At 40.8% G+C, this 26759-nt stretch overlaps 1 protein-coding gene across 1 annotated transcript in view; it reads left to right on the forward strand.

Moving 5' to 3' along the window:
- trpc5a (transient receptor potential cation channel, subfamily C, member 5a) overlaps positions 1-26759 on the forward strand; it is a 128717-nt gene that overhangs the window by 48404 nt on the left and 53554 nt on the right. The window contains exons 2-8 of the mRNA XM_037758090.1: positions 13236-13277; positions 13451-13553; positions 13980-14230; positions 18809-18925; positions 20090-20152; positions 21663-21800; positions 22405-22611. Of these exons, the coding sequence (XP_037614018.1) occupies positions 13245-13277; positions 13451-13553; positions 13980-14230; positions 18809-18925; positions 20090-20152; positions 21663-21800; positions 22405-22611 (912 nt within the window). The 5' untranslated portion in view covers positions 13236-13244. The remainder of the gene's footprint in view (positions 1-13235; positions 13278-13450; positions 13554-13979; positions 14231-18808; positions 18926-20089; positions 20153-21662; positions 21801-22404; positions 22612-26759) is intronic.

Consider the following 26759-nt stretch of genomic DNA (forward strand, 5'->3'; position numbering starts at 1 on the left):
TTCTGGTTCTGATCAATGGCCTGTTAGGAAACAGCCATTGCAACCAAGGAACCAAACGGCAGACGACGCGAGTGCTCTGCCCTTTCCACCAGCTAACTTCAAGCTATCAAGCAAAGAAAGCACCAAACTAACAGCAAAGACGACCTCTTTGACTTGGAACCACAACTTCAACACATGGAATCACAAACCCTTTTCTTCCATGGATTGGTAACGTACTGGGCTTAACTTAGCATTAGCAATCGCACAGGGCTGAGCAAGACTGTCCAACTTTGATTTCTAGAAAGTACTTGTATTGATTTGGTTTAATGTTATTCATTGAGTTTGACTGTTGATTTATCTGTATTTGATATCTGGGTAACTGGCTTCGCCACATCTGATGTGTTTAGTTTATGCTTCACATAGACAAGGTCTTGCATGCAACTAACCATCTTTTCTAACCCACTGCATATCTAACACACATTAAGATCACATACAGAAACTGTGAATTAGTTAAACATAAACATACAGCTTCAGATAATCTTAACCCCACATCACCCCCCCCCCCTCTTTGTCCTTCTTCTCAGAAGAACAAAGAGGTCATGTAGTGACATGCTGATGGCCATCTTTGATTCCGCCATCTTTGATTCAGCCATCTTTGTAGTTTTACAGTGCCCGCCATTTTGTTTGTAGGCCATACAGACATTTTGAGACAAGAACCCATCTTGTTTCCCCCCCCCTCTCTCGCTCTCTCACACACACACACACACACACACACACACACACACACTTTGTTTGGTTTGTTTAGTTTAGTTATTTAGTTAGATTAATATTGTGTTTTGAACCTTTATTATCTTGTAAATAAATGTTTGTGGAATATACATGCTGGTCTGTTTAATGTTGCACAAGAGTGAATAATGCCAACCTCTGCTATGTCAAGAACTCCGATATCCTTCAACCTTTACTATCTATTCTGGTTATAGTTATTAATTTAATTATTAATCAACGTTCCAAATTGATAGTTTAGCATATATAATGAGACTATATTAACGTTTTGGTCATTGGTCCCTGATTCCAGGGTGGTGCCCCGTTTATTATTGATGTTTATTGATAATCTTTATTAATATTAATAATTCTATTATTATTTATTAATTATTTTGCTAATAACCAAAACCTACCAAAGTAGAACCCCTACATAATGGTGCCCCGTGTGAGGCATAGTATTCTTGTTGGCAAATGTTCATAATTGTGCAATATTAATTTTCAGCATCATTTTTGGTCAAAAACAAAAATTTCATATTCCACTTCTAAACAAACCAAAAGTGTTTACATTCTACACCACTAGTCTTCCACAGGAGTAGAAGTCCAGCTGTACTTTTAAACAAGTATATTGTGGTTAGAATTGTTTATTTGAGAGATTTTGAGTATTAACACTTTAAGCCTTTATAGTGTTCATTTTAAGATTTGCTTTTGCTGCTAATTCAAGTTAACCTATGCTGTAGAACTTGAGAGAATTTTGGTTCAGCATTTGAATACCAAGTATTCAATGCAATCTAGTCTAGTCGTCATATTTTGCTGTTAATCTAAGTGTTCCTTTAATGACACAGCGTGCCACCGGCCCTGTGTAACATAGAGAGCTTGTACCCTGCTGTGTAACTGCCAAGCATTCCACAGCCTGAGTTAAGATAAGAGCCACAGTGTGCTAAACAGCCCTGTGATATAAGTTTGCACCTAGCTGTTACTTCCACATGTTCCAGCTTGAGTCACCTTTAAGAAACATCATCACAACTGTTACTGCCGTGCATTTCAGTTAGTGCATGTTGTGTGTAAGCAAACTTCTTTTGTAAACCTTGTTTACTTTACTGGCCTTTTGTTTGATGCCCACTAGAGTCACTAGTTGGTCCCCTCCTCCACAGGAGCTACTCCACAGGGAGCTACCCCCCATAGTGTAGGCCAGTGTATTGTTGTTAGGCTAGTGTACCTCCCAAACTACACCACAAGGTGTCTGCCAACGCAACACCATAGTCAACAACATTGTTTTGTTTTCTACTAGACATCCTGTTTAGTTTCACCCTCCATTCCAGGTTTAACAATGGAGAACCCCTGTGTTGAGCTTTTTATTTCTTCCCTAGCACAGAGCCTAAACCCTGGCTGCCCTGAACTCATCAGCAGGTTGAGTTTCAGTGAGTGCAGGAAAGAAATGGAATCGCTCCTCACAGACAGGTTTGATGCGCAGACTGCATCCAAAGACTCATTGTTAAAATGCTTACTTCTGATTTTTCACAGGCAAACAAGTCTTGCCATTCAGAGTAAAGCAGCCCTGGAAAAAGAGGTAGATAGCCTAAGAACGCAAAGTGCTGCTCTCCTCCATGAAGTTCAGACAGCTGATAAGAAAGCCATGCGTTACTTAGAAGACCTGCATTCAGCAGAGTTAGCTCTTTTTCAATACAAAGAGAAATTGTTAGGGCTTAGATTAGAACATCTCTCCCCACCACAGTCTGTCAGTCACTGTGATTCTGGTTACTCAGATTCGCACTCCTCACTCGATGAGAGGTTAACTCCCTCTCCACTCAGAAGTGAAAGATTTCCAACCGACTTAAAATCTTTGGGAATGAAGTCAGATCCTCAACCTCCGCTGAGAGAAAGAGTGAACAGCTACCTGACTACTTATTGTTCTGAAACTGACAATGAAGACACATGTAGTTTATCTTCAAGAAGATATCCTGCCTCATGTTCTTCTCAGCCACAGAGAAATGACACCTTCCTCTGTGCTCCTCCCTCCAAAAGTTCAGCCTCCTTTCCACTCTGTCACAAGGGTGATGACAGCGGTCCAGCCTCTGCTCCTCAGCCAGAGAGGACATTAGCATGTGATGCACCAGTGCATTGTAATGCTAATTTAGTCTTGCCTTCAGCAGAAAGGACTCCCCGCCATGAAGTGCTGGAATTCATAGCTAAGGACATTGAATGTTTTGATCCAGGCAACTGTGATCAACACATTGATGACTATTTTAAGGAATTAGATCACAATCTAATTGACTTAAAACACGCCACCCAAAGGGAGAAAGTTAAACTTGTGTGGAAAACCAGCTCTCAAGCTGTGCACAAGTTTATACAGTCACAACCTCCCAGTGTCAGAAATGACTATTGTGAGCTTCGCCATGCACTGATAGAAGAATTCTCTTCCACAGCTGACGAGACCTCAGCGATGTTTGCAGCCCTTCAAATTAAACATTCACGTAGTGAGAATCCTAGAGATTACTACAAACGTTTAAGGCATGCATACTTCCAAGGTAAGAATGCGCCAGGCTTAGAAGAAAACTCTTTCTTCAAGTCCTTATTTCTGCAGAATCTGCATCCCTGTGTACGCACTCACGTCGTACTGAGGACGCATGAGGGTAACCCCTCACTGTGTGAGATAAGGAAGATGACACAGATAGCTTGGGAAACACTGGTCATTTCCAAAAGGGGGGGTAAATTAACTGAGCCCACCAGCTCAAACACTGATGTGTCAAGCAGATCTGCCACCTCAAAAGACCACCTTCACAACAGGTCGAAGGGGGGTCAGAAGAGGTTGCATAGGGACACTGAGCGTAACCGCCATGTCCCCCATTTGCATAGAGATAGGCATTCACACAACAGAAGTGTTAGAAAGCCATATGCTGAAATTCTGTCCCAGAATTGGCGTGACCGGTCTGACGATGACCACAGCATCTCTGACCACATTTCAGACTCTGAACAAGGTTCAGAACATGGACATAATCTAGCAGACAGTGATAGCTACTCTGAGTGCCTCTCTGCCTCTGGCTACCTGGAGCGTTACAGCCCTGAGCCACGAGGTAAGCACGAGAGATCCAGAGCTACCTTCCCACGGTACTAACTAACACCTAGCTAACAGTGAGACTGACGCTAGATAACGGTGCCTTAATTTTCCTTTCCTCTTTTGCAGATACTAGGGAAAACTTGAGTTTGTTAGCAACAGCAAAAACTCAACTCAGACACCACTGTCCAACTTTACAAGTACACTTGGACCAACTCCTTAGTAGTATCTTGTTTAGAGATCACTAGTGCACACACTAGCTTAGGACACCACATTATGACTGTACAAAAACAGTCATACACCTGTCCGCATTGTTTTAGGTGACACTCCGCCTCTCACCTTAACAACTTAACACCTCTAACATTCCTGTTCTTCACTAACCTTATAAATAACAGAGAAACATAGTTATGTATTTTATACAATGCTATTGTTTTTGTTTATCTGGTTTTATTTGTAACTTAGGGACTGCTCTTGCTTAGCCAGGATAGATAGTCTTAACCAATGCCCAATTGGTTAATGAACTGCCCAGACGTTACAAAATGGAATGAACTGTTGAATGAACTTTTTCAATCATGGATTTAACAACTTTTCAGTTGTCCCCAGGGATTGGACTGTACAACCTCCAGGTTGTTTCCAAGGATCTGTGAACTGTTCAACCTTCTGATTTGCTCTTGAAGGATGTTACACATCTTAAAGACCAAATGGGGGGATGTAGGGACCCAGCATCTGGCTGGTTTCAAGTGACCTCATGACCTCAGTAACCTGATCCTTGACCACAGGACTCATCTCAGTCCTCATTGGCTACAGTAACATTTCACACCTAGGTGTGAAATTCACACAGAACAAAACCAGAGGAATGTTCTTTGTTCCTCCTCTTTCGACTCTTTCTTCTCATCTGCTCATCTCTCCTGACGTGCCAGAGGTGAGCTGCTGCGCTCTCTCTGCTCTTCATCTCCTCAACCCAGGCTGACCTGGTTGAGGTGAACGGCTCTCAAGTCCAGAACTTGCAAAACAGTTCTGGTTCTGATCAATGGCCTGTTAGGAAACAGCCATTGCAACCAAGGAACCAAACGGCAGACGACGCGAGTGCTCTGCCCTTTCCACCAGCTAACTTCAAGCTATCAAGCAAAGAAAGCACCAAACTAACAGCAAAGACGACCTCTTTGACTTGGAACCACAACTTCAACACATGGAATCACAAACCCTTTTCTTCCATGGATTGGTAACGTACTGGGCTTAACTTAGCATTAGCAATCGCACAGGGCTGAGCAAGACTGTCCAACTTTGATTTCTAGAAAGTACTTGTATTGATTTGGTTTAATGTTATTCATTGAGTTTGACTGTTGATTTATCTGTATTTGATATCTGGGTAACTGGCTTCGCCACATCTGATGTGTTTAGTTTATGCTTCACATAGACAAGGTCTTGCATGCAACTAACCATCTTTTCTAACCCACTGCATATCTAACACACATTAAGATCACATACAGAAACTGTGAATTAGTTAAACATAAACATACAGCTTCAGATAATCTTAACCCCACATCACCCCCCCCCCCTCTTTGTCCTTCTTCTCAGAAGAACAAAGAGGTCATGTAGTGACATGCTGATGGCCATCTTTGATTCCGCCATCTTTGATTCAGCCATCTTTGTAGTTTTACAGTGCCCGCCATTTTGTTTGTAGGCCATACAGACATTTTGAGACAAGAACCCATCTTGTTTCCCCCCCCCTCTCTCTCTCTCACACACACACACACACACACACACACACACACACACACTTTGTTTGGTTTGTTTAGTTTAGTTATTTAGTTAGATTAATATTGTGTTTTGAACCTTTATTATCTTGTAAATAAATGTTTGTGGAATATACATGCTGGTCTGTTTAATGTTGCACAAGAGTGAATAATGCCAACCTCTGCTATGTCAAGAACTCCGATATCCTTCAACCTTTACTATCTATTCTGGTTATAGTTATTAATTTAATTATTAATCAACGTTCCAAATTGATAGTTTAGCATATATAATGAGACTATATTAACGTTTTGGTCATTGGTCCCTGATTCCAGGGTGGTGCCCCGTTTATTATTGATGTTTATTGATAATCTTTATTAATATTAATAATTCTATTATTATTTATTAATTATTTTGCTAATAACCAAAACCTACCAAAGTAGAACCCCTACACTTGCCACTATTGTTAGTGTGTTTGTGTGACACACTGCATGGTTGCAGATTGATGCTCTGCTCCATCGGTGTTCATCCCCGTCCTGTTTCCCAGCTCTGACTCCCAACAACGCTCCAGAAAAGCAGCGGTTATTATCGGCACACACTGCAACTTGTGCACAGCAGGATTTGTTCTTTTTAAGACGAGTCAGATGAGGATTTGTGCAAAAGAAAGGGGGCCAACTCAGCATGATGATGAGGCTCTGATACTCCACACTGACTGTAAACAAACAGCGCTGTTTAAAAGATGCAGGAGGAGACGAGAGAAAGAGAGAGAGGACAGATGTGGATTGTTTCTACTGCAGCCGACGGGGGGAAACAAGACGGGAGAGGCAATGAGACGGAAAGAGAGGAAAGATAAAAATTATGAAGAGTTCAAGATGGAGGTTTTCTTTTTTTTGGGAAACAAGAGGCAGAAAATAGAGCAGAAAATTTGAAAGACGTAGAGAGTGAAATATGAGGATGTTGAGGCTGGGGAGAGATTTCTGAGGAGGAAAGATAAGAAGAAAAATATAGAGAGAGGTTTCAAATAGCTGCATGGTGTAAAAGCAGGCGGGTAGATGGGAGAGTTAAAAAGGGACACAGTGTTCAGGCCGGAGGGACATGAAGGTATAACGGGCTGCAGAGAAATGACGGAGGAAAAGAGAAATGATTGTTGTGAAACGTCTGGCGAGTTAACGAGAGAGTAAAAAACTTGGGAGCGATGGAGGGAGATGGGAGGCGAGCGGGGAGTTTATCTGCATTGCTGTACCACAGTCAGTGGAGCATTGTAAAGCCGTCAGCACAAATTCCCCCTCGCTATGCAGATCTTAAACGCATCTGCATTCCAGCTAGCACACACATACAGTACGCCACTGCAGGATTAATCTGGTGCACATAATTTAATCTGGTCCGGGCGTCAACAGACCCCTCGGCTCGGCGGATCTTTATCACGTCGTCCGCTGCAGGATGTTCACGCAATTTAGGAATAAATAAAGTTTATGGGCACGTTATCATCTGGAGGAATTTGAGGAAGGCGTGTTTATTCAGAGGAGTAGCGCCAATTAATTTGATCCTAACAACAGGAGACACATTCAACAATGTGCTGTTCCTCTGCAGCAGACTCAGCAGGTCTGTGTGAGGACAAAAAAAAAAGTCAATTAGCGAAGGAGCAGTAAGAGCACTGCAGCATCACACAGTCTACATCTGGGTTCATTCACTAGCAGTCCTAGAAGAGGGGACTGGTATTGTTTCCAGGATGTTCAGAAAAGGACTCTTTTAATGCCATGTTAAAGCTGATAGGCGAGACTGCAGCAAATAGGATTAAAAAAAGTTATTTTTATAAAACGGTCGCTATATAGTGACAGTAGTACCTGAAAAAAATCATGTGCCTCTGTGTCCTCCGGTGCTCCTAACGGCATCTGCAAGATTTCACAGACCGGAAGAAAACAAGCAGTAAGAGCTGATCTGAGGTCTGCTGTCCATCTGCTGTCTATGAGAGCCGGCTGTCAATCACTCACAAACTCCGACCAAATGGTCAAACTAGGCAGCGCTGATCAAATAAGAATCAATATTCTGTTACTGTTATGTCTATTTCTCTCCTCACATGTTCTCAGAATCATCTTGTAGTGCACGGCTTAGCTGTAAAATGAGAACACCTCATGTTGAGGTCAGTTGAGGAAATACCAAGCACCACCCACCAGCTGGAGCACAGCCAATAGGAACGCTCTCTCAATGAAATGTCCTGTGATTGGTCAAAGTCTCCCGTCACGGGCTAGATTATTTAAAGTCTGAAAACAGAGCCATGAGGAGGAGCAGAAGTCTTCTCTCAGAACACTTGAATTACAATATGCTGAAAGGTTATTATTGAATTTTTGCCCAGTGATGCCAATAAATGTAATGCCTACTGTCACTTTAAAGGTTTTAGATTCCTGCGATCACACACTCCCAGAGCAAAAACATACTCTATGTACTGGGACGCATGGAAATATCATCAGTTTGTTTAGCCGTCAAAACAGCCACGAAGTGTTTTAGAGACAATACGTCAAAACAGCCCTCAAGACAAACAAAGGAAAATGCAGCAATGTATGTGGCAAATGAAAATAAATGTATATGAAACATGTCTACAGTACATCGTCTGAAGAATTACTCTCAACAACATATTTTTCTTTTGATTGGTATGAAAATTTCACTCAATTGTAAAAAAAAAACAAGGTAGTGAAAAATGAACCAAATAGAGATTAAAATCATCTCATCTTGTGACTTGTGTTGCAGTAAAAGCCGTCCCCATCTTCATGTTTGATCCATGGAATTGCTACAGGTTGTATTTAGTAGCACGCTAGCATTTCTAAAACAGCTGCTGAACGTGATACTCGTCGTCCTCTTGCAACCCTGACTCCTAAAAAAAAATGCTTCTATATAATATACAACTAAATGGTTTTGTTTTTATGTTCAAGTATTTAGTTTTTTGTAGCGCACAAAATGTGTCCAGAGGAAGTAGATGGTGGCCGTTAGCAGTTGTGGAAAGAATCTGAGTACATTTGATAATAATAATAATAATGAATTTCATTTATATAGCACACTTTAAAATACAAAAAAAGCGGAGCAACATGACCTCCTCTCCACACCAACCAGAGAGCCCGAGCAACACAACCTCCTCTCCACACCAACCAGAGAGAGCCCGAGCAACACGACCTCCTCTCCACACCAACCAGATAGAGCCCGAGCAACACGACCTCCTCTCCACACCAACCAGATAGAGCCCGAGCAACACGACCTCCTCTCCACACCAACCAGATAGAGCCCGAGCAACACAACCTCCTCTCCACGCTGAGATAGATAGAGCCACAGCAACACAACCTCCTCTCCACACCAACCAGATAGAGCCCGAGCAACACAACCTCCTCTCCACGCCGAGATAGATAGAGCCACAGCAACACAACCTCCTCTCCACGCTGAGATAGATAGAGCCACAGCAACACAACCTCCTCTCCACACCAACCAGATAGAGCCCGAGCAACACAACCTCCTCTCCACGCCGAGATAGATAGAGCCACAGCAACACAACCTCCTCTCCACACCAACCAGATAGAGCCAGAGCAACACAACCTCCTCTCTACCATGGAACCTTGAGGGAGGACCAGATATTTGTCTTTAATTCACAGTTGCTTAGTAATGTAAACGTATTGAACGTATCTTCCTGCTCAGCAGACAGACCCAGTTAGACACTTGCTGGTAAACATAGTGGAGCCTTTAGCAGCTAAAGAGATATTATATTTCCGTGTTATGTTTCCTTCTACTCAAGGCTAAAAAAATACAATTTTATTGTATATTTATTTTATTTTCAGCTCTTAAAGCTGCTCTTGCTTTAAGACATTTTCGCAGAGTCCTTGTAGCTGTTATGGATGTTTAATCTGACTCATTTAGTTCAAATGAGTCTGCTGAGTAATACAGACGATTTAAAAAATGCCTGACTAAATACAAATCCAAGAAATAAAGTGACTTGCAATAACTATTGTTATATGAGTTTCCTTCCTACATATGCATTTACTATCATCATTGAATTAAAACCATACAATCTAAAAAAACAATTATTTAGCTTTTTGTCTTGAATAACTAAAGCTGTTGTTTTTCCATCCCACATTATGATCAACAAACAAAGAGAAGAGGTGTTTTGTATTTCAGTGTTTATTCCTTTGTTTGATGTGTTTTAATTTAGACGTTTTAAAATCTCCCTGTTTACTTAAAATCGTCCTGTTGTCTCCGTCCTATCAGCTGCAGCTCCCAGCTAGATTACATAACACAGGTAACGTCAGGTGAAGTAATTTCCGTTTTTTTGTTACAGTCCAGTCTAATCTTATCTGGTTCTGTTAAACCCGGTCCAGTCCTGCTCATGGTCACTGAAGGTCACCTGTGGACGTGAATCCATTTACTGCGAATAATAAATCAGCTAAATGAAAATGGCAAACTGCAGCTCATTACAAGAAAGGTCAGACACGTACACGACGCTGAAGTCACGGCGTTTCCTCTTCGGCTAATAGCCTTTAATCAGCCTCATTATGCTGAAATAATACCGTTTTTTGGGGCGATGACTGTCAGGCCTCGCAGTGACTGTAAATAAGCCCCGGTAACGTTTATACTACGGAGCACCATGGAAACTGCCAGTTGAGTCAGTATTTTCAGTCCACTTGACAAAGCTGGTAACTGGAGGCATTAATTTATCTGTCAGCTGGTGATAAAGGATCCACCGACAGCGGAGACGTCTTCTTTTTTTTCTTCTCACAAACACAATACTTTGAAGCGACGACGGCGTCAGCGGAGCAAAACATTTGCATCGCTCTCAGTAGACCAATAAATCTGACCGCGGCGGCCCTCCGCTATCTGGCAGCACAGATAGCCGGGTTCGGTGGGGCAGGTGGGGGTTCAGCGGTCAGGTTTAGGGTTCAGGATCTGAATCTTTCTGCCACTCTTCTTCCGTTTTGTTTGAACTTGACAGCGTGAGGAGCCCACAGGTGTGTTTGTGGCCTTTTGAGTGTTTTTAAAGGTTTTTAGGCTCTTTAGATTTTAAATAGCAGCAACACTTCAGCTGGGGCCGTGAGTCAGCGCTGGAGATTTACTTCTTTTTTTCTTTTCAGCTTCATTAAAAGAGAGCAGCGGGAGACTCACCTCGCTCTCTGGTGTGATTTGTGAATATATTCCTCTCAGATGATTCAAGTGTTTAGATTCACCGTCTACGATCAGAGGCAGAAATAACAGATTGGATTAGAGGTTTTTATCCAGGAAACTAGTTAGTGGAGATGTTGGTCATTTGAGTTAGATACATCCTAACGCATCTCGTCTCATGATTGGTTTATAAGAGTCTAAACAATATCATTAAATGTGTGACCTTGGCTGAAGGTTATATCTCGTATATCGTTTTTTTCCGATGTTCGCAGACGCGATCTTTATTTCAGGCTGCTATAAAATGCTACAGGAAACCCTGGCATCAGATGAGATTACATTTCAATTTAGCTCTGACTTAAAGTCCCCGATGAATTTACCTCATTAATCCATTAATATTAGGGGGATCCTCATGATTCCACGTAGATGTGATACATCTATTGGCAGCCGTGATTGCCAGGTTAACAATAATCCCTTATCCTCCTCTGGGAGGGAAGATTCAGATCAGTCAGGTCCCCAGCATAGTAATCACAGGGGAAAGAGATATCTTTCCAAGAGGGATTTAAATCAATCACGGTGGATTCGCGTCTTCATCCGGTGGACGTTCACTGCATGAACTGCCGCGCTGCAGATCAGTAAAGTTTCATTTGAATGAATTTGATATCAGCCACATTGTTTTAGAAATTAAAACAGCGTTTTTGTCCACTGATATCCCAAAACACATCTCTTCCTGTCTCTCTCCATATTGCTCTGTTAGCTACTTCGATCAAACAACGTGTATTGATTCGATTCACAAACAATTGGCTAGCTATTCACCCAAAATCTAGTTCGATTGGAGGACGAGACATCAAACATTTGAATCTGTTTACAGGAAGAGAAAAGAAAAAAAATGGATTTTGAGCTGACTTTGATGCTGTTATTTGACGTATATATTTGGAGATACATGAACAATTAACACAGGGACACAGGATTAACAGACAGATTTTGTCCATAATGATCCAGCGGTCTGGTCACAAACAGGAGCATCGTGTAAAAAATAAAATATATTCAAACTATTTAGTGTCTCAGGAACTTTCCTGTTGATGCAAATATTGTTTTGACAGTTTGTAAACTGTTGAATATTCTATATCTTGAACTCTGTATTTGATATTTGAAGCAGCTTCAGAGGTTTGTTTTGGTTCTTGTTGCAATTTTGTTTACGTCTACATTATTTTTGCTTTCTGAAAAAGGTGCTGGTAACCTTGGTAATAAGCGTTATTATCTATTCTCCTATGCTTCAGGTCAATTAGCTCTTTCTTACTGACACACACACACTGCACCCGTCTTCTTATTATCCTTCTTTCTGGAATCATTCTGACGGCTCCCCACTGCTGGAAAATTAATCCCACACTGCGTAGGAAAATGTAAAGCGATCGAAAATGCGTCATCATGTCTACACCGTTTACTCCCGAAATAAACAAATGTGGGGCAATTACGGTGCAATAAGTCAACGTGGTGAGACCGACACAAATAAAAGCAACAAGCAGAGCTTCTAAAGGTTCTCCAGGAGGCCGCAGTTCACGGGGATTACATGTATTAACGAGACTAATACTGTGGGACGAGGCTTATCCTTGGTCTGCATGCTTTTTATTGTGCTAAATGTATGTAGTCACTAATCGGCACTGCTTCAACTGTCTGCACGTCCATCACTGTCTCTCAGTGTGTCAGTTCACTCTCAGGTTGGAGAGGACCCTGCTGTCTGCTGGTTCAAGTCTCCAGTGTCAGATAGAATTTGGTGAAGTTGAGGGTTTTTACTGCTCTTTAGTCGAGTAAAATATGCAGTTTCAGGTCTTAAACTTAGTTTAAGAAATCTGGAATTGTTATTGTTGACTTACAGGGACATTGGTTTTGTGAAGACATGTTGCCTTTGTGTTTTTTAAATGTAATTTTTTTTAATGCTTTGACCCCCACGAGACAAATTCCAGTCACTTCCAATGGTTAGGAAGTTTTTTAAATAAATGCCTTTTACTATTTTAAAACTCATCTGGTCTCCCATTTTTGTTGCAACCTTTGAGTCGGATTGTAACAAATGGGGGCTCGTCCGGGATTATTTTTAAAAGATTTCCGGAGCCAAAAAGTTATTACAAGCTTGGAGGTTTGAGTGTGTGTAGGCAGTGAGATAAGTGGGTGCACAATTGGACATGGTGTTGTTTAATTTGGAGGATTTCGTGGCTCATCAGCCTGACGACCCTCCTCCACAAAGTGGAACCAGCAAAAGGACATGGGACACCTAGTGGAGTGGAGGGGTCGTCATAATGAGATAATGATATCTTCAGAAAGTGTGAGACACACTGAATCTAAACATGTGTAGCATGTCTGTTTGTTCAACTTTCCCTGATTCATGACTCCAAGAAGGAGAGTTTTAACGCAAGTGTTGAGCTGTTTTGTTTTGTTTTGTTTCAACGCCGCCTCCTTCTTGACGTTGAGAGATGTTCAAATTAACAATATTGCTCTTTCTCATGAGTTCATTCATTCGCTTCTATTTATTGCTGTATTGTTAATATTGCTTAGTAACTCTCACTTTCTTTCTTTCTTCCAGACTGACCAGATGAATCCCATGACACAGTTGTACTACAAGAAGGTGAGTCAGTCACACTTCCATTAAATCCCTGCAGGCTTATGTAAACCCTAAAACCAAGTGTTAATACTCAGCTTCTACACACTATCACACATGACTTAGTTGAAATATTTGTTTGTATTTTTACAGATTTCATTCTCTGTATTTTTTGCGTTGTTATTGTCTGCGTTTTATAGGCGACGTACTCGCCGTACCGCGACAGAATTCCGCTTCAGATCGTCCGGGCTGAGGTGGAGCTGTCTGCAGAGGAGAGGGCCTACCTCACCGCTGTGGAAAAAGGTACGTTGTATAATAATAGTTCTCTCCTTTACACCTTCATTCTGCTGATCCACTCGCCTCCTACATGATGCTGAGTCAGCCGGTCAGTCTGACTCTGCTGCAGGCGACAGTTCACAGGTGTCATCTGTGCAACAGCTGACAGCTGACGTCCAGCAGATGTTTGTCCTACAAAGTGTCCTTGGACAAGATGCCGAAACCAAACGTTTCAAACATATTCAAATTCTTCCTGTTTGGGTGTTGTTAACAACAAAAACAGGATTTTAATCCTGGAAACAACGGGTTTAACTTTCACTTTACAAACTTTCACTTTCTTTCACTAGAAAAAACAAAGAAGTTTAAAAAACAAAAACAAAAAAGTCAAAGTTATTGTACCCTGTATCTGTTCCTTCATCCATCAACACCTCCACTCTCCCTCCGCCTCTCCAGGTGACTATGCGGGAGTCAAACATGCCCTCCGCGAGGCGGAGGTCTACTACAACATGGACGTGAACTGTCTGGACCCGCTGGGCCGCAGCGCGCTCCTCATCGCCATCGAGAATGAGAACCTGGAGATCATGGAGCTCCTGCTCGACCACGGCATCCACACGGGCGACGCCCTGCTCTACGCCATCAGGAAGGAGGTTGTGGGCGCCGTTGAGCTGCTGCTGTCGCACAGAAGGCCCAGCGGCGAGAAGCAGGTGTGTGAATCCAACCTCCATGGATGTATGTTAATCTGTCGCAGACGTGGTCATGTATGCACGTGTTTGCATTTACTCCTCCGTAAACGTGCGTCTCCGTGAATGTGTTTCTCCATTCGTATGTTGTGTGTGTGTGTTTTTAATGAGCAGCTCAGCCATTCACTGTAACGCTCCACGTTCTGCTGAGAGGATGGAAATTAAACTGCTCGGGTTATAGACACACTGTGAAATAGGATTTAGAGGCAGACTGTATGTTTGTCTGAGAGAGAGAGAGAGAGGAGAACATGTTGCACAGTTCAGTTAACATGTAGGTGTTAAAGGGGATCGAGATGGAGAGAACCAGAGACAGGAAGTGAAAGAGTGAGAGAGATTTAAAACAGATGAAGGAAGAGTGAGAGACACTGGAAACGAGATCAGAAGTGAGAGAGAGAGAGAGAGAGAGAGAGAGAGAGAGAGCAAAATAAAGAGAAAGAGAAACAGAGACTTCTTCTTCTGCATTAATTCCTGGACCGTCTGAGGCTCCGAGGTTCCGCGTCACCATGGCAACCAACCCTTGGCCGAAAGCAGAGGATTGTGGGAAGGTTTTTTTGGTCGCCTCTCAGTTGGACGAGGATGGGAACAAATCTGTTCTTGCTGTGTTTCTGTTTCTCATTTTCCTTTACTCTTTTTATCTCTCATTATGCTCTTCCTCCTCCCTGTTTGTTTCTATTTTATCACCTTCAATTATTCTATTTACCACAGACGGTGATCACAGAGCTACATTACGACACCATTAGGGCCATTTTAGGTAAAAAAAAATAATTATAAAAATAATGACGGAGCCTTGGGAAGGGGTAACATTCCTAGAAAAAACTCAGAATTTCCAATATTAAAGTAGCAAATTTACGATAAAAATAATCACACATTTGCGAGATTATAAAGTCAAACATTTATGAGAAAAAATTGGATATTCTTGGAGATGAAAGTGGAGAATTTATGAAAAAAATTTGCGTTATTATATAGTCGTAAATTTGCGAGAAAATCTCACAAATTTGCAAGATAGTAAAGTCATGCATTTATGATTAAAAGAACTCAGATGCTCTCTGATATGAAAGCAGCAAATTTAAAAGACAAATTTCAGAATTTGCGAGATTATTAAATCGTAAATTTATGATAAAAAAACTCACAAATTTGCTAGATTATGAAGTCGTAAATTTACAATAAAATAACTGATATTCTCTGGGTTTGAAGTCGTACATTTACGAGAAAAAAAACCCACAAACTTGCAAGATTATAAAGTCGAAAACTGGGATATTCTCTGATATGAAAAGGGGCAAATTTACAAGAAAAATGTAGAATTTGTGAGATTATAAAATCGTAAATTTATGAGAAAAAAAACTTGATTACTTCATTATGGTTTTGCACTCCACTATTTTTCTAGTTTTCTCTATTTTTTTGTTCTCATAAATTTCTGACTTTAATCTCAAAGTTTTTTATCTGAATATTAAACACCGCCTTCGTAATACTTTCTTTTTTTTACTCATAATGGCCATAATATGCCGTCGTACTACACAGCCTCCTGTAAAAATCTGCTCATCTAAAGTCTTTAAGATATAAAATGTATATATTACACATTTATAAACATTTAACTAATAACATTATTAGCATTTAGAAATTCTGAGCAAAGTGTTGGAATAAATATATTTTTTTTATATTTTATGATACTTGAGAAATGTTGAAAAAAACATTTGACCGAAAAGAAAAAGATTACAGCTTTAAAGTACTTCTCTGTTTCATTAAGATATTTAGTTTTTTATTGGACATTTAAAATAACATCTTAAAAGCACAACAGCATAAAACATCCTTGCAGACATTTCAGTTCACATCAGTCAACATCTACTCGTAATCGCCGCATGAAAAGAGTCAAATCCAGACGAGGACGCTGCGGCAAACACCTCCAACTTTTCCTTTTTCCTTCCTCAGAGTTAAGTTTCCATGTGTGTGTGTGTGTGTGTGTGTGTGTGTGTGTGTTTGCATGTGGTTCCTATATTAAGAACTGGATGTGTGTGTTGCTCTTTCTCAGCTGACAGGTAGAGTCGATGCCTTTTATCTTCTCCTGGCGAGCAAAACTGTTGACCTTTCTGCTGACCCTCTCCATCTGACTCAGTCTGACTCCCCCTCTCTCCCTCTCTCTCTCTCTCTCTCTCTCTCTCTCTCTCTCTCTCTCTCCTCCCTCCCCTTTTCATCTGTCCTCCCTCCCTTCTCCCCTCGCTCTATACGTCCCTCTCCTTCTCCATCATTAACTACGAGGAAATGCAGTTTTCTACGTCACCAATCCTACATAGAAATGGAAGGAATGAAGCAGCAAAACAAGGAAGGAAGGAAGGAAGGAAGAGAGTGATAAAACATGGAAAAGAGGATGAAATCTGAGAGAAGGAGAGATGACGCAAAGCCAAATCAAAATAGGAAAAGAGTGCATGCGGGAGAAGGAAGGAATAAGGAAAGAGGGAGAGGAAGTGAGAGTTTCCAGAGAGACGGAGCGATGCAGATGAGGAGAAGGTTTTGCAGCCTCGCTCTCACACCACCCTTTGATGTGTGAAGTGTGTGGAAAAAAAAGATGAAGTGTGTTGTTGTGTGTGTCGCTGGAGTCGGAGATCATTTTTGGTTGTTATGATCTGCGTGTGCTTTTATCAGGATATAAAACATACATGTTTACATCGGGGCTGTGCATTGGCAAGAACAGCAGACGTATAGCAGACCGTTGCTATGTATAACAGACCGTTGCTACGTATAGCAGACCGTTGCTATGTATAACAGGCCGTTGCGACGTATAGCAGACCGTTGTTAACAAAACTGCGACTCAAAACTGAAAATAATAATTAAAAAAAGAAATGAAATAATAAGTCAACTAAGTGGAATAGGATGAGAAATGGCTGAGATCGACGGTAAGTTTCTGGCAACCACTTGTTGTGAAGTAAATGCATTGAACGCGGAGAGGGAGAATGTGACATCTAGTGGTTGAATGTTATCAATAGCACCTTTAAGTACGTAACAAATATACGTATTTGAACCCAAACCACCATCTTTTCCTCAATTTAAACCACGTTGTTTCCTGTGAAAATGGAAGTTTATTTTGAAAAGACCTCTGAAACGTACAGTACAAAAAAAACAACTGAAAACACAAAAACATGGCAGTGTTGTGTGCATTTAGATTTTCTTATGTGGGTCAGTCGTAGTGGGAGTTCATCCTGAACGGTCCTCATCATCAGCAGCAGCAGGAGACGCAGGAAATATAAAACATTTAAAACATCCTTTCACATTAAAAGTCACTGTCGTATCTTTATAGGTAATTATTACCTGCGTGTTTGTTCTCTTTAATCGATGTGTGACGGCCAGATGCTCTCACTCTCCTCATCACAACCAGAAGAAATGAAAAGAGAGAGAGGGAGTGAGAAGGAGAGAGATCAGAGGAGGAAACAAGATGTTGGAAGCAGAAAGAAAGAAAGAGAGAGAGAGAGAGAGAAAGTGGAGCAGAAAAGGAGGAAAGAGAACAACAAAGACGACGGCAGGAGGTCAGACGAGGAGAAAGATGAAGAAGAAGAGAGGGAGTAAAAGGAAGGAGAGAAGATGGTAGACAGGAGGAGGTGAATAGGAGACGCACTCTGCTTGGTTCTCCCTCTGAGAGATGAAAGAGTCCACATGTGTTCGCTCCTCCTCCTCCTCCTCCTCCTCCTCCTCCTCCCTCCTCCTCCTCAGTCTGCTCCTTCTGATGTCTTTGACTGTGTCTGGATTAGAGGAATCAGACGCCTTGTGTTTTTGTGACATGCAAGCACATTTTCATCTTTATTATTAGTGTGGTAACACTTTAAAATCCTGGTATTTAGCCTGTGTAAGCTGCATATAAACATTAATAAATAGTTTATAACACGCTATAATGTAGTTGTATACAGATATAACTCCTCCTGCAGGCAACCATCAGTGGAGCAGGCTGTTCTTATAGCTATACATACGGAAAGTAATGCACTGTAATTTGCGTAGTATATACAGTGAAATAAATTTCTGTCTCTAGTTTTTGTGGCTGTGAAGTTTCATGAGTCTGTGATTATCCTAGAGGTCACCACAGGTCATTTTATACAAGTGAGGTCAAGAGTCTGCTGATAGATGTTTGTGTTGTTTTGAAATGAATGGGAACTAATGGCTGCTTGGAAAAGACGTGGAAAAAGTAGATCCAAATATTTAAACATGGTTTACAGAACGGTCGGCTCTTCTGTTATTCTAATAAACCTTTCATCCTGTGTAGTAACAGACCACCTGCACTTCACTTTTTAATAAAACTGCAGCAGGTGTCCCGTCACCGAGGGATGTAATGAGCTTTAGAGAGGATGTAGCTTTAACTCGATGCACCTCTGCAGCAGGAAACTCTTCTTTTGTCGAACGCATTACACTCATTTAATTAGTTTTAACCTGATTCAAGTGAGTTTAATTTGATTCATCATTTGGCTGGGTTGTTTGTCTTTAACGTAACAGCGCCACATGTAGAGCTGAATCTTGTCTTTTTAACCGCACAATAAAATAGTTTTTCTTCTTCTTCTTCTTCAGGTTCCCTCGCTGATGATGGACAGTCAGTTTTCAGAGTTCACGCCGGACATAACTCCCATCATGCTCGCTGCTCACACCAACAACTACGAGATCATTAAGCTCCTCGTCGCGCGGAAGGTGATTACTCTCTACATACTATAAGTTTTATACTCTACGTATTATAAGTTATATACTCTACGTATTATAAGTTATATACTCTACGTACTATAAGTTATATACTCTATATACTATAAGTTATATACTCTACGTACTATAAGTTATATACTCTACGTACTATAAGTTATAAACTCTCTACCTACTATAAGTTATATACTCTACGTACTATAAGTTATATACTCTACGTACTATAAGTTATATACTCTACGTACTATAAGTTATATACTCTACGTACTATAAGTTATATACTCTACATACTATAAGTTATCTACTCTACGTACTATAAGTTATATACTCTATGAACTATAAGTTATATACTCTACATACTATAAGTTATATACTCTATGTACTATAAGTTATATACTCTATATACTATAAGTTATATACTCTACGTACTATAAGTTATATACTCTACGTACTATAAGTTATCTACTCTATGTACTATAAGTTATATACTCTATGAACTATAAGTTATATACTCTACATACTATAAGTTATATACTCTATATACTATAAGTTATATACTCTATGAACTATAAGTTATATACTCTACATACTATAAGTTATATACTCTATATACTATAAGTTATATACTCTGCGTACTATAAGTTATATACTCTACGTACTATAAGTTATATACTCTACGTACTATAAGTTATATACTCTATGAACTATAAGTTATATACTCTACGTACTATAAGTTATATACTCTACGTACTATAAGTTATATACTCTATGAACTATAAGTTATATACTCTACATACTATAAGTTATATACTCTATGTACTATAAGTTATATACTCTATATACTATAAGTTATATACTCTGCGTACTATAAGTTATATACTCTACATACTATAAATTATAAACTCTACGTACTATAAGTTATATACTCTACGTACTATAAGTTATATACTCTATATACTATAAGTTATATACTCTATATACTATAAGTTATATACTCTACGTACTATAAGTTATATACTCTACGTACTATAAGTTATATACTGTACATACTATAAGTTATATACTCTATAAGTTTCTGTCTGCAAAAGAGTTATAAGTAATTGTATGAGGAATGTTAGATGTTAGTTGTGATGATTTATCTTCTACTGTTCCGTGTAGGTCACCATTCCCAGACCACACCAGATACGATGCGACTGTGTCGAGTGTGTTTCCAGTTCAGAGGTGAGTGATTATAATAAATCTAATCTTGTAATAAACGGTTTGATTTGCAAGTCAATATTTTGGTATTTGCAGTAATTACTCCCAACCTCCGGCGCTGACTTTTATTCTCAGCATCTTTTCTTAAATGATTAGATAGTTTTCATGAATCAACATCCGTCTCTGCTCACTAATAAATCTTCCTTCTGTTGTGTGAAATGCTTTAATCATTCCGTGATCGTATGTAATGTTATCATACTAAAGAAATACTAAAGAAAACACAATTTGCATGTTTTATAAATAAGGAAAAAAAGGCTGGAAAACACAGTACTGTACACTCGTAAAAAGTACAAATAGAAAACTTAAAAGTTTAAAATTCATTCTAAATTATTTATTTTTCCCTTACGGGGCTATATGAGGCGAGGGAGTTTGCAATTATACCTTATTATAATTTAGTATATCAGTCATGAGGGCAGATTTTCTGAAAAACAAGTACTTTTTTTTCCACATTTTTGTTTAAATTTGTTACAGCATGAAATGCAGCCTTTATACATTGATATAATATATAACAATATGCAGTCGCTGCATTGACACTAAACGAAGGAAGAACAAGAAAAAAACAGCAAGAATGGTCCTCCTGTTTTAATATATCTTTTAACTGCAACAGAAGTATTTAGAAGAAAAATACTAACGCTACAAGCTCAGAAACTTCATCGTCCACAGAAATGACTCACTTGATCATCTGTCAAATCTAAATCCTTAACATAATTAATGTTGTTTATCCTTTAATATGTAAGTTATCCTCTCTTATGGGAGGCTTGATTACATCTGTTTTATACATCGAATAGTGCTTGGTGAGTATTTTTCAATAACAGTGCAATCCATTTTTTTGGCGTAAAACAATCAGAGGTCTTTAAATGCTCACTCATTTTTACTATAATTACATTTCTCTGGATAAAATTAGTACTTTTACATTGAAAAACTTTACATAAATGCAGCTGTTTCTATTCTATTCACCGCAGGACTTTTACTTGTAATGAAGTCTTTTAATTCATAAGTAAAGAGTTCTACCACCACGGCCAGTTTACTTGTATAAGCCTGAAGTTCGCTAACAATCACACACACTCATTCAGGGTTTTGTTTAGTCTCGCACATCCAGACCTCCATAGCGATGCCAGCTTGACAGGAAGGTCTGGCTCCATATATTATCATGCTGGTATTCGGGGAAAAGAAAAATGCTCTGGCTTGGTTGTATCTCTTTGAACCAATCACAATCGTCTTGGACGACGTTAAGCACAGGATGTAGCGATGGTGCTCTCACAAAATAGATAGCGGAAGGGGAGGAGAATGTCGACTGAAATAGGCGGCCAATGGCAGACTTATACCCGCAGTCTACATCCGGTTATGTGAACTATTCCTGAGATTGACTGACTTACTTGAAAGCTGTTGAGCCTCCTAAGAGGACGAGGCCAATCATGGTATGGTACGGCTGGTTCTAAACCTCTTGTTTGTCTCTCCGTGCCTCCTTCTGTAGGTCGACAGTCTTCGGCATTCACGGTCTCGACTCAACATCTACAAGGCCCTGGCCTCGCCGTCCCTCATCGCGCTGTCCAGTGAAGACCCCATCCTCACTGCCTTCAGACTGGGCTGGGAACTCAAAGAGCTCAGCAAGGTATACGGATATTTTTTGATCGCATGTTTACTGGCGAAGGACTTTTTTTTGCAGGTCTTGCAACTCATTTCGTCTTCTTGGTGGAGAAGAGATTTAGTCTGGTTTGCAGTGACTCGTCAGCGGGGTGTCTGGACCAGGACAGGCCTCATGGTGTCTGCCAGTTTTTATACAGATTACTGTCAAATTAAAGTGTCTGGTCCATCAGGAGCCTTCAGGAGCAGCTCCGGTCCTCTCTGCAAGCAAACCCGAGTGAACTCTGGAGGGACGCCACATCCTGAACTTGATGGGCTGTTAAAACATCTGTAGAAGCAGCAGCATTCGACATCATTTATATGACTCATTTCCCTCCAGCGTGTCCTTCACTTGTGCTATAAGTGGCTGTTTACCTCTATTTTATAGTTTCCCTTTTGCCTCTGCTATCTGTTATCATTCCTTCAGGCTATTAATACGGCTTATCTTGGGTGACAATACCTTTATTTTTGAGTTTCATAAGAAGCTGTTGCAGCAGCTGGAGACAGTATTGAGCGATGAGTCAAAGTTATGGACCGTCGTAAGAAGGTTTTCTACCACTCTCACAACCTGTCCTATACCTTCGTCCTGTCAGGTGGAGAACGAGTTTCGTCAGGAGTACGAGGAGCTGTCGCAGCAGTGCAAGCGGTTCGCCAAAGACCTTCTGGACCAGGCCCGGAGTTCCAGAGAGCTGGAGACCATCCTGAACCACAGAGACAACGACCAGAGCGAGGAGCTGGACCCCAGACAGTGCCACGACCTGGCCAAGCTCAAACTGGCCATCAAATACCACCAAAAAGAGGTAGGGACTCGTCCTGGATAGTGACCTTTAGGCTCTTAAAAGGTCTCTTCAGATGAGGCCAGAAATCTGCAGTCATCCAGCTGAAACAACTGTGGTTTCCTTGGTTACTGAAGAATTGACATTTTTGAACAGAGAAGTTGTGTTTGTGTCTGAAAATATCAGTGAAACCTGTGAGAGTATAGAAGGCTATGTATGCGTGTGCCTGCACGTATGTAGTTTATATTATTTATGTAGGTATGTACACAATCATTGACATTAATAGCATTCAGGATGAATACTTTGAGACGTTAGTGATGCTCTGACTTTGCATCATAATGTTAAATATCAATAATGTGTTCATATTCTAATAACAGTGTTGGAGGCGTGGCCCCGTTCATTTCTATGAGAGTTGCTCAGTGGCACATGAAGCCTAAATGGCTCGACTTCTGAGTGGAAAAGTACCTGGATCTTCCGGCGATCTTCCGCATCCATTGGGCCCATGGAGCAGGTCACATGGCTCGGTCACGGGGTCACGGGGTCACAGGGTCACGCCGTCGTCACAGCTTGCTAACTCCGCCTCCCAGCCCTCGGTCCCACCTCGGTCTGGGTGTCATTCTCAAGGGAAATAACTAATTTTACAACTTTTAGGACCTAATAATTTAAATAAGGGATAATCAAGTGTTCGTAATGGAAGTTGATTCACCTAAAAAAATGATTTGCTGAGTTATTGTAAGTCTATGGGGAAAAGTCTTTTTGGTCCCAATGGCATCATGTGACGGACACAGAAGTTGTAGTACCGCCGTTTGGCCACTACGCAAATGACGGCGCTCTTCCTGGGGGCCTGCGTTAAGCCACCGGGTCAGCCCTTCGCCATGTTGAGCCGTTTGGAGGCAATAGAAATACTCCCAATCTCGCATTTTGCACCTTTAATATTATATATCAAATGTATATGTTTAGCTTGCTAACATGCTAAAAGTCAGTATTACGAAATAGCTGTTACTTTCATGTTATAGTGCTAACTCGAGCCTACAGTGGGGGCCATTTGAGGATGATGGACTAGAACCTTCTGCCCTAGTTACATCTGTTAAAACACACACATGCGGTGCAATAATTGCTTGTCTGTGAGGAATTGAGGGAGTTTGACGCTCTTCTCATGGGACTCGAGTGAGAAGACAAGAGGACGTACGCGATAGAGAGCAGAGGGAGGGCTGTGGTGAGCAGGTGAGAGGGAGGATGAATGAGGAAGGACGGGACTGAGTGAGATAATGAACTGGAGGAAGTGTGAGAGCGGATACAAAGTGAGAAAACAGCAGATTTAATGGGACAGAACGAGAGACGAGCGGAGAGCTGGAGGGATCGAGCGAGCGAGCGCCTGAGCGAGAAAAGAGACGGAGATTTGATGAGATAGAGTTGGAGAAAGAAACAGAGTTAGAAAAAGCCCGAGGCGATCTCTGTCTCTCTCCGTCCGTCCGCCTGTCTGCTCCCCCGCTGTCTCCAGCTCTCTGCGACGGAGGGGCACCGCCAGACTGATGGAAGCTGGAGTGGAAGGACTGAGTGGGGCCAGGAGGGGAGGGATGACAGCAGCCACGGGATGATACGGGATGGATGGAGGGAGGGATGGAGGGATGGAGGGAGACATAAGAGCAGGAAGTGAAGTGCTTTCTGTCTCTGGAGGAGACGAGGTGACGAAGGTAAAGATCTGAAGAGGGAAGATAGAGAGAGAGAGAGAGAGAGCACATGTTTCCTCTCCCCTGGTAGAGAAGATCACATGGGGGAAGATTTGAGAGTTTGCAGAAACTTCTTGCATTTGTTTCTTACAGTAAGTGAGAGCAGAAGTCCAACCCGGTCTCACGGGAAGGCGTATGAATAGCAGACATTCCTTGTGTCATGAGGACGCATTTTAGCCTTTTCGGGTGTCATTTGTACGCCACGCAACAAAACTACAGTAACCTCCACAGTTAGGTTTAGTCAACAAACACATTGGGCTTAAAATAAGTAGGTAAAACTAAGTAAAATACATGCAAAAACAACGTAACATAAGTACGGAAAACACGTGAAAAACATCACTAACGTAACTTACAAAACAAAACAGCGGTCTACTGGTTGAAAATCCTGTGTTTGTTGGACCCTTCCACCTCCCGTCCTGCCCGCCATCAGCAGTCTTTCTCGCTTTCTATTCTACGTCACTAGCTCTGAGCATAGCATATTCATATGGATGCATTTACATTGGACTCAGTACAGACTACATGGCATAGACATGTCTGTTATACATAGCAATGGTCTGTTATCCATAGCAATGGTCTGTTATCCATAGCAACGTTCTGTTATCTATAGCAACGGTCTGTTATACATAGCAACGGTCTGTTTTCCATAGCAACGGTCCGTTATACATAGCAACGATCTGTTAAACATAGCAACAGTTTGTTATACATAGCAATGGTCTGTTATCCATAGCAACGGTCTGTTATACATAGCAACGGTCTGTTATTCATAGCAATGGTCTGTTATACAGAGCAACAGTCTGTTATCCATAGCAATGGTCTGTTATCCATAGCAACGGTCTGTTATACATAGCAACGGTCTGTTATTCATAGCAATGGTCTGTTATACAGAGCAACGGTCTGTTATCCATAGCAACGGTCTGTTATACAGAGCAACAGTCTGTTTTCCATAGCAACGGTCTGTTATCCATAGCAATGGTCTGTTATACAGAGAACGGGATGACTTTTTCACCCTTGGAGGCTCGTTGATGCGGGAAAACATAAAGATGATGGAGGGATGGAGTTAAGGGACGACGTCGGGAAGTGAAGGAGGATTTAGGAGGATGGAGGGAAGACAGAACAGAGGCAATGTGCTTATTTTACCTCGACAGGAAGTGTTGACGACGGTGAAGATTTAGGAGGAAGTTTATGTTCCTGGTACGGTGGACTGAGGAGGAGGAGGTGGTAGGAAGGGAGAGGGAAGGATAGATGGAGCAATAAAAGGCATCTTTACTGAGTAGTGATGATGAAGACCATTGAGGTAAATGGGATGTGTGAAAGAGATGAAGAGACGGATGGGAACTGCTTACTTGCCCTTGTGTCAGGGACGAGCTAGGAATGAGAAATGGCTCCGCACTCTGTGACTCAGACGCCACACTTAATACTGTCCAAACAAGAATACTGAACAATATTTATAACAATAACTTTAATACAATAGATGTAAAATAAGGCTGTACTCTGTGGGCTTTACACATGAAGCAGAATAAAGCATCATGGTTCTCTTCTCTTCCTGTTTCTTTACTAAAGAAAAGCTTCTGACCCACTGACACTAACTTCACTAACTGGGGTGGCATCCTGTCTCAATCTACAGCCTCAAGTAATGCATATATATTAGTATATTAGTATAATAATATGACATTAAATAAAAACTATAATGTTAAAGGTGCTCTATACGATGTCTAGAGTATTAATATAGCAGCAAATTTGTAATGTAAAGATCATGGTTGTCAATTTATTCACACATTGTCAAGTATTTAATACTCTTATCAACATGGGAGTGGACAAATATGCTGCTTTATGCAAATGTATGTATATATTTATTATTGGAAATCAATTAACAACACTACTGAAGACGTTTGCATTTAAATCGAGAACTTTTTTTAAGGAAAACTATTTGAATACAAGCTTCAATGTGCAGCTTAAACATCAACTTCTTATTGACCAGAACGTTTTTATTACTGCTCACATTTACATTATTTGAAGTACTATTTTAATCCACTTTCTACTCGTCTAGATCTCAGAGGGAAATATTGACTTCACTACATTTATCTGACAGCTTTAGTTACTTTACAACACACAGACATATGATAATGTACAGCTGAAACGAATCGATCCACAGGAAAATAACTGTCAGCTATTTTAATAAACCTTTAGTCGTTTATCATGTAACAACATTTCACAGTTCCAGCATCTCAAAACGTGCAGATTTGCTGCTTCTGTGAAATTCTTTGATCCAAATAATCCTCTGGTGCAAATCTCATTATCATCCCAAACAATAAGTTCATATTTTTCTTCACTATTTGGCACCTCAGACAGTAAAGCACTAATTAAATATCCGTCACGCGTTCTCGCGATGTGACTCAGAGGAAAGTGCTTCTCTCTGCTGTCTGCCGGCTGCCGTCTACTACA

This window comes from Sebastes umbrosus, chromosome 22 (genome assembly GCF_015220745.1).
Source record: "Sebastes umbrosus isolate fSebUmb1 chromosome 22, fSebUmb1.pri, whole genome shotgun sequence".
Classification (NCBI taxonomy): Eukaryota; Metazoa; Chordata; class Actinopteri; order Perciformes; family Sebastidae; genus Sebastes; species Sebastes umbrosus.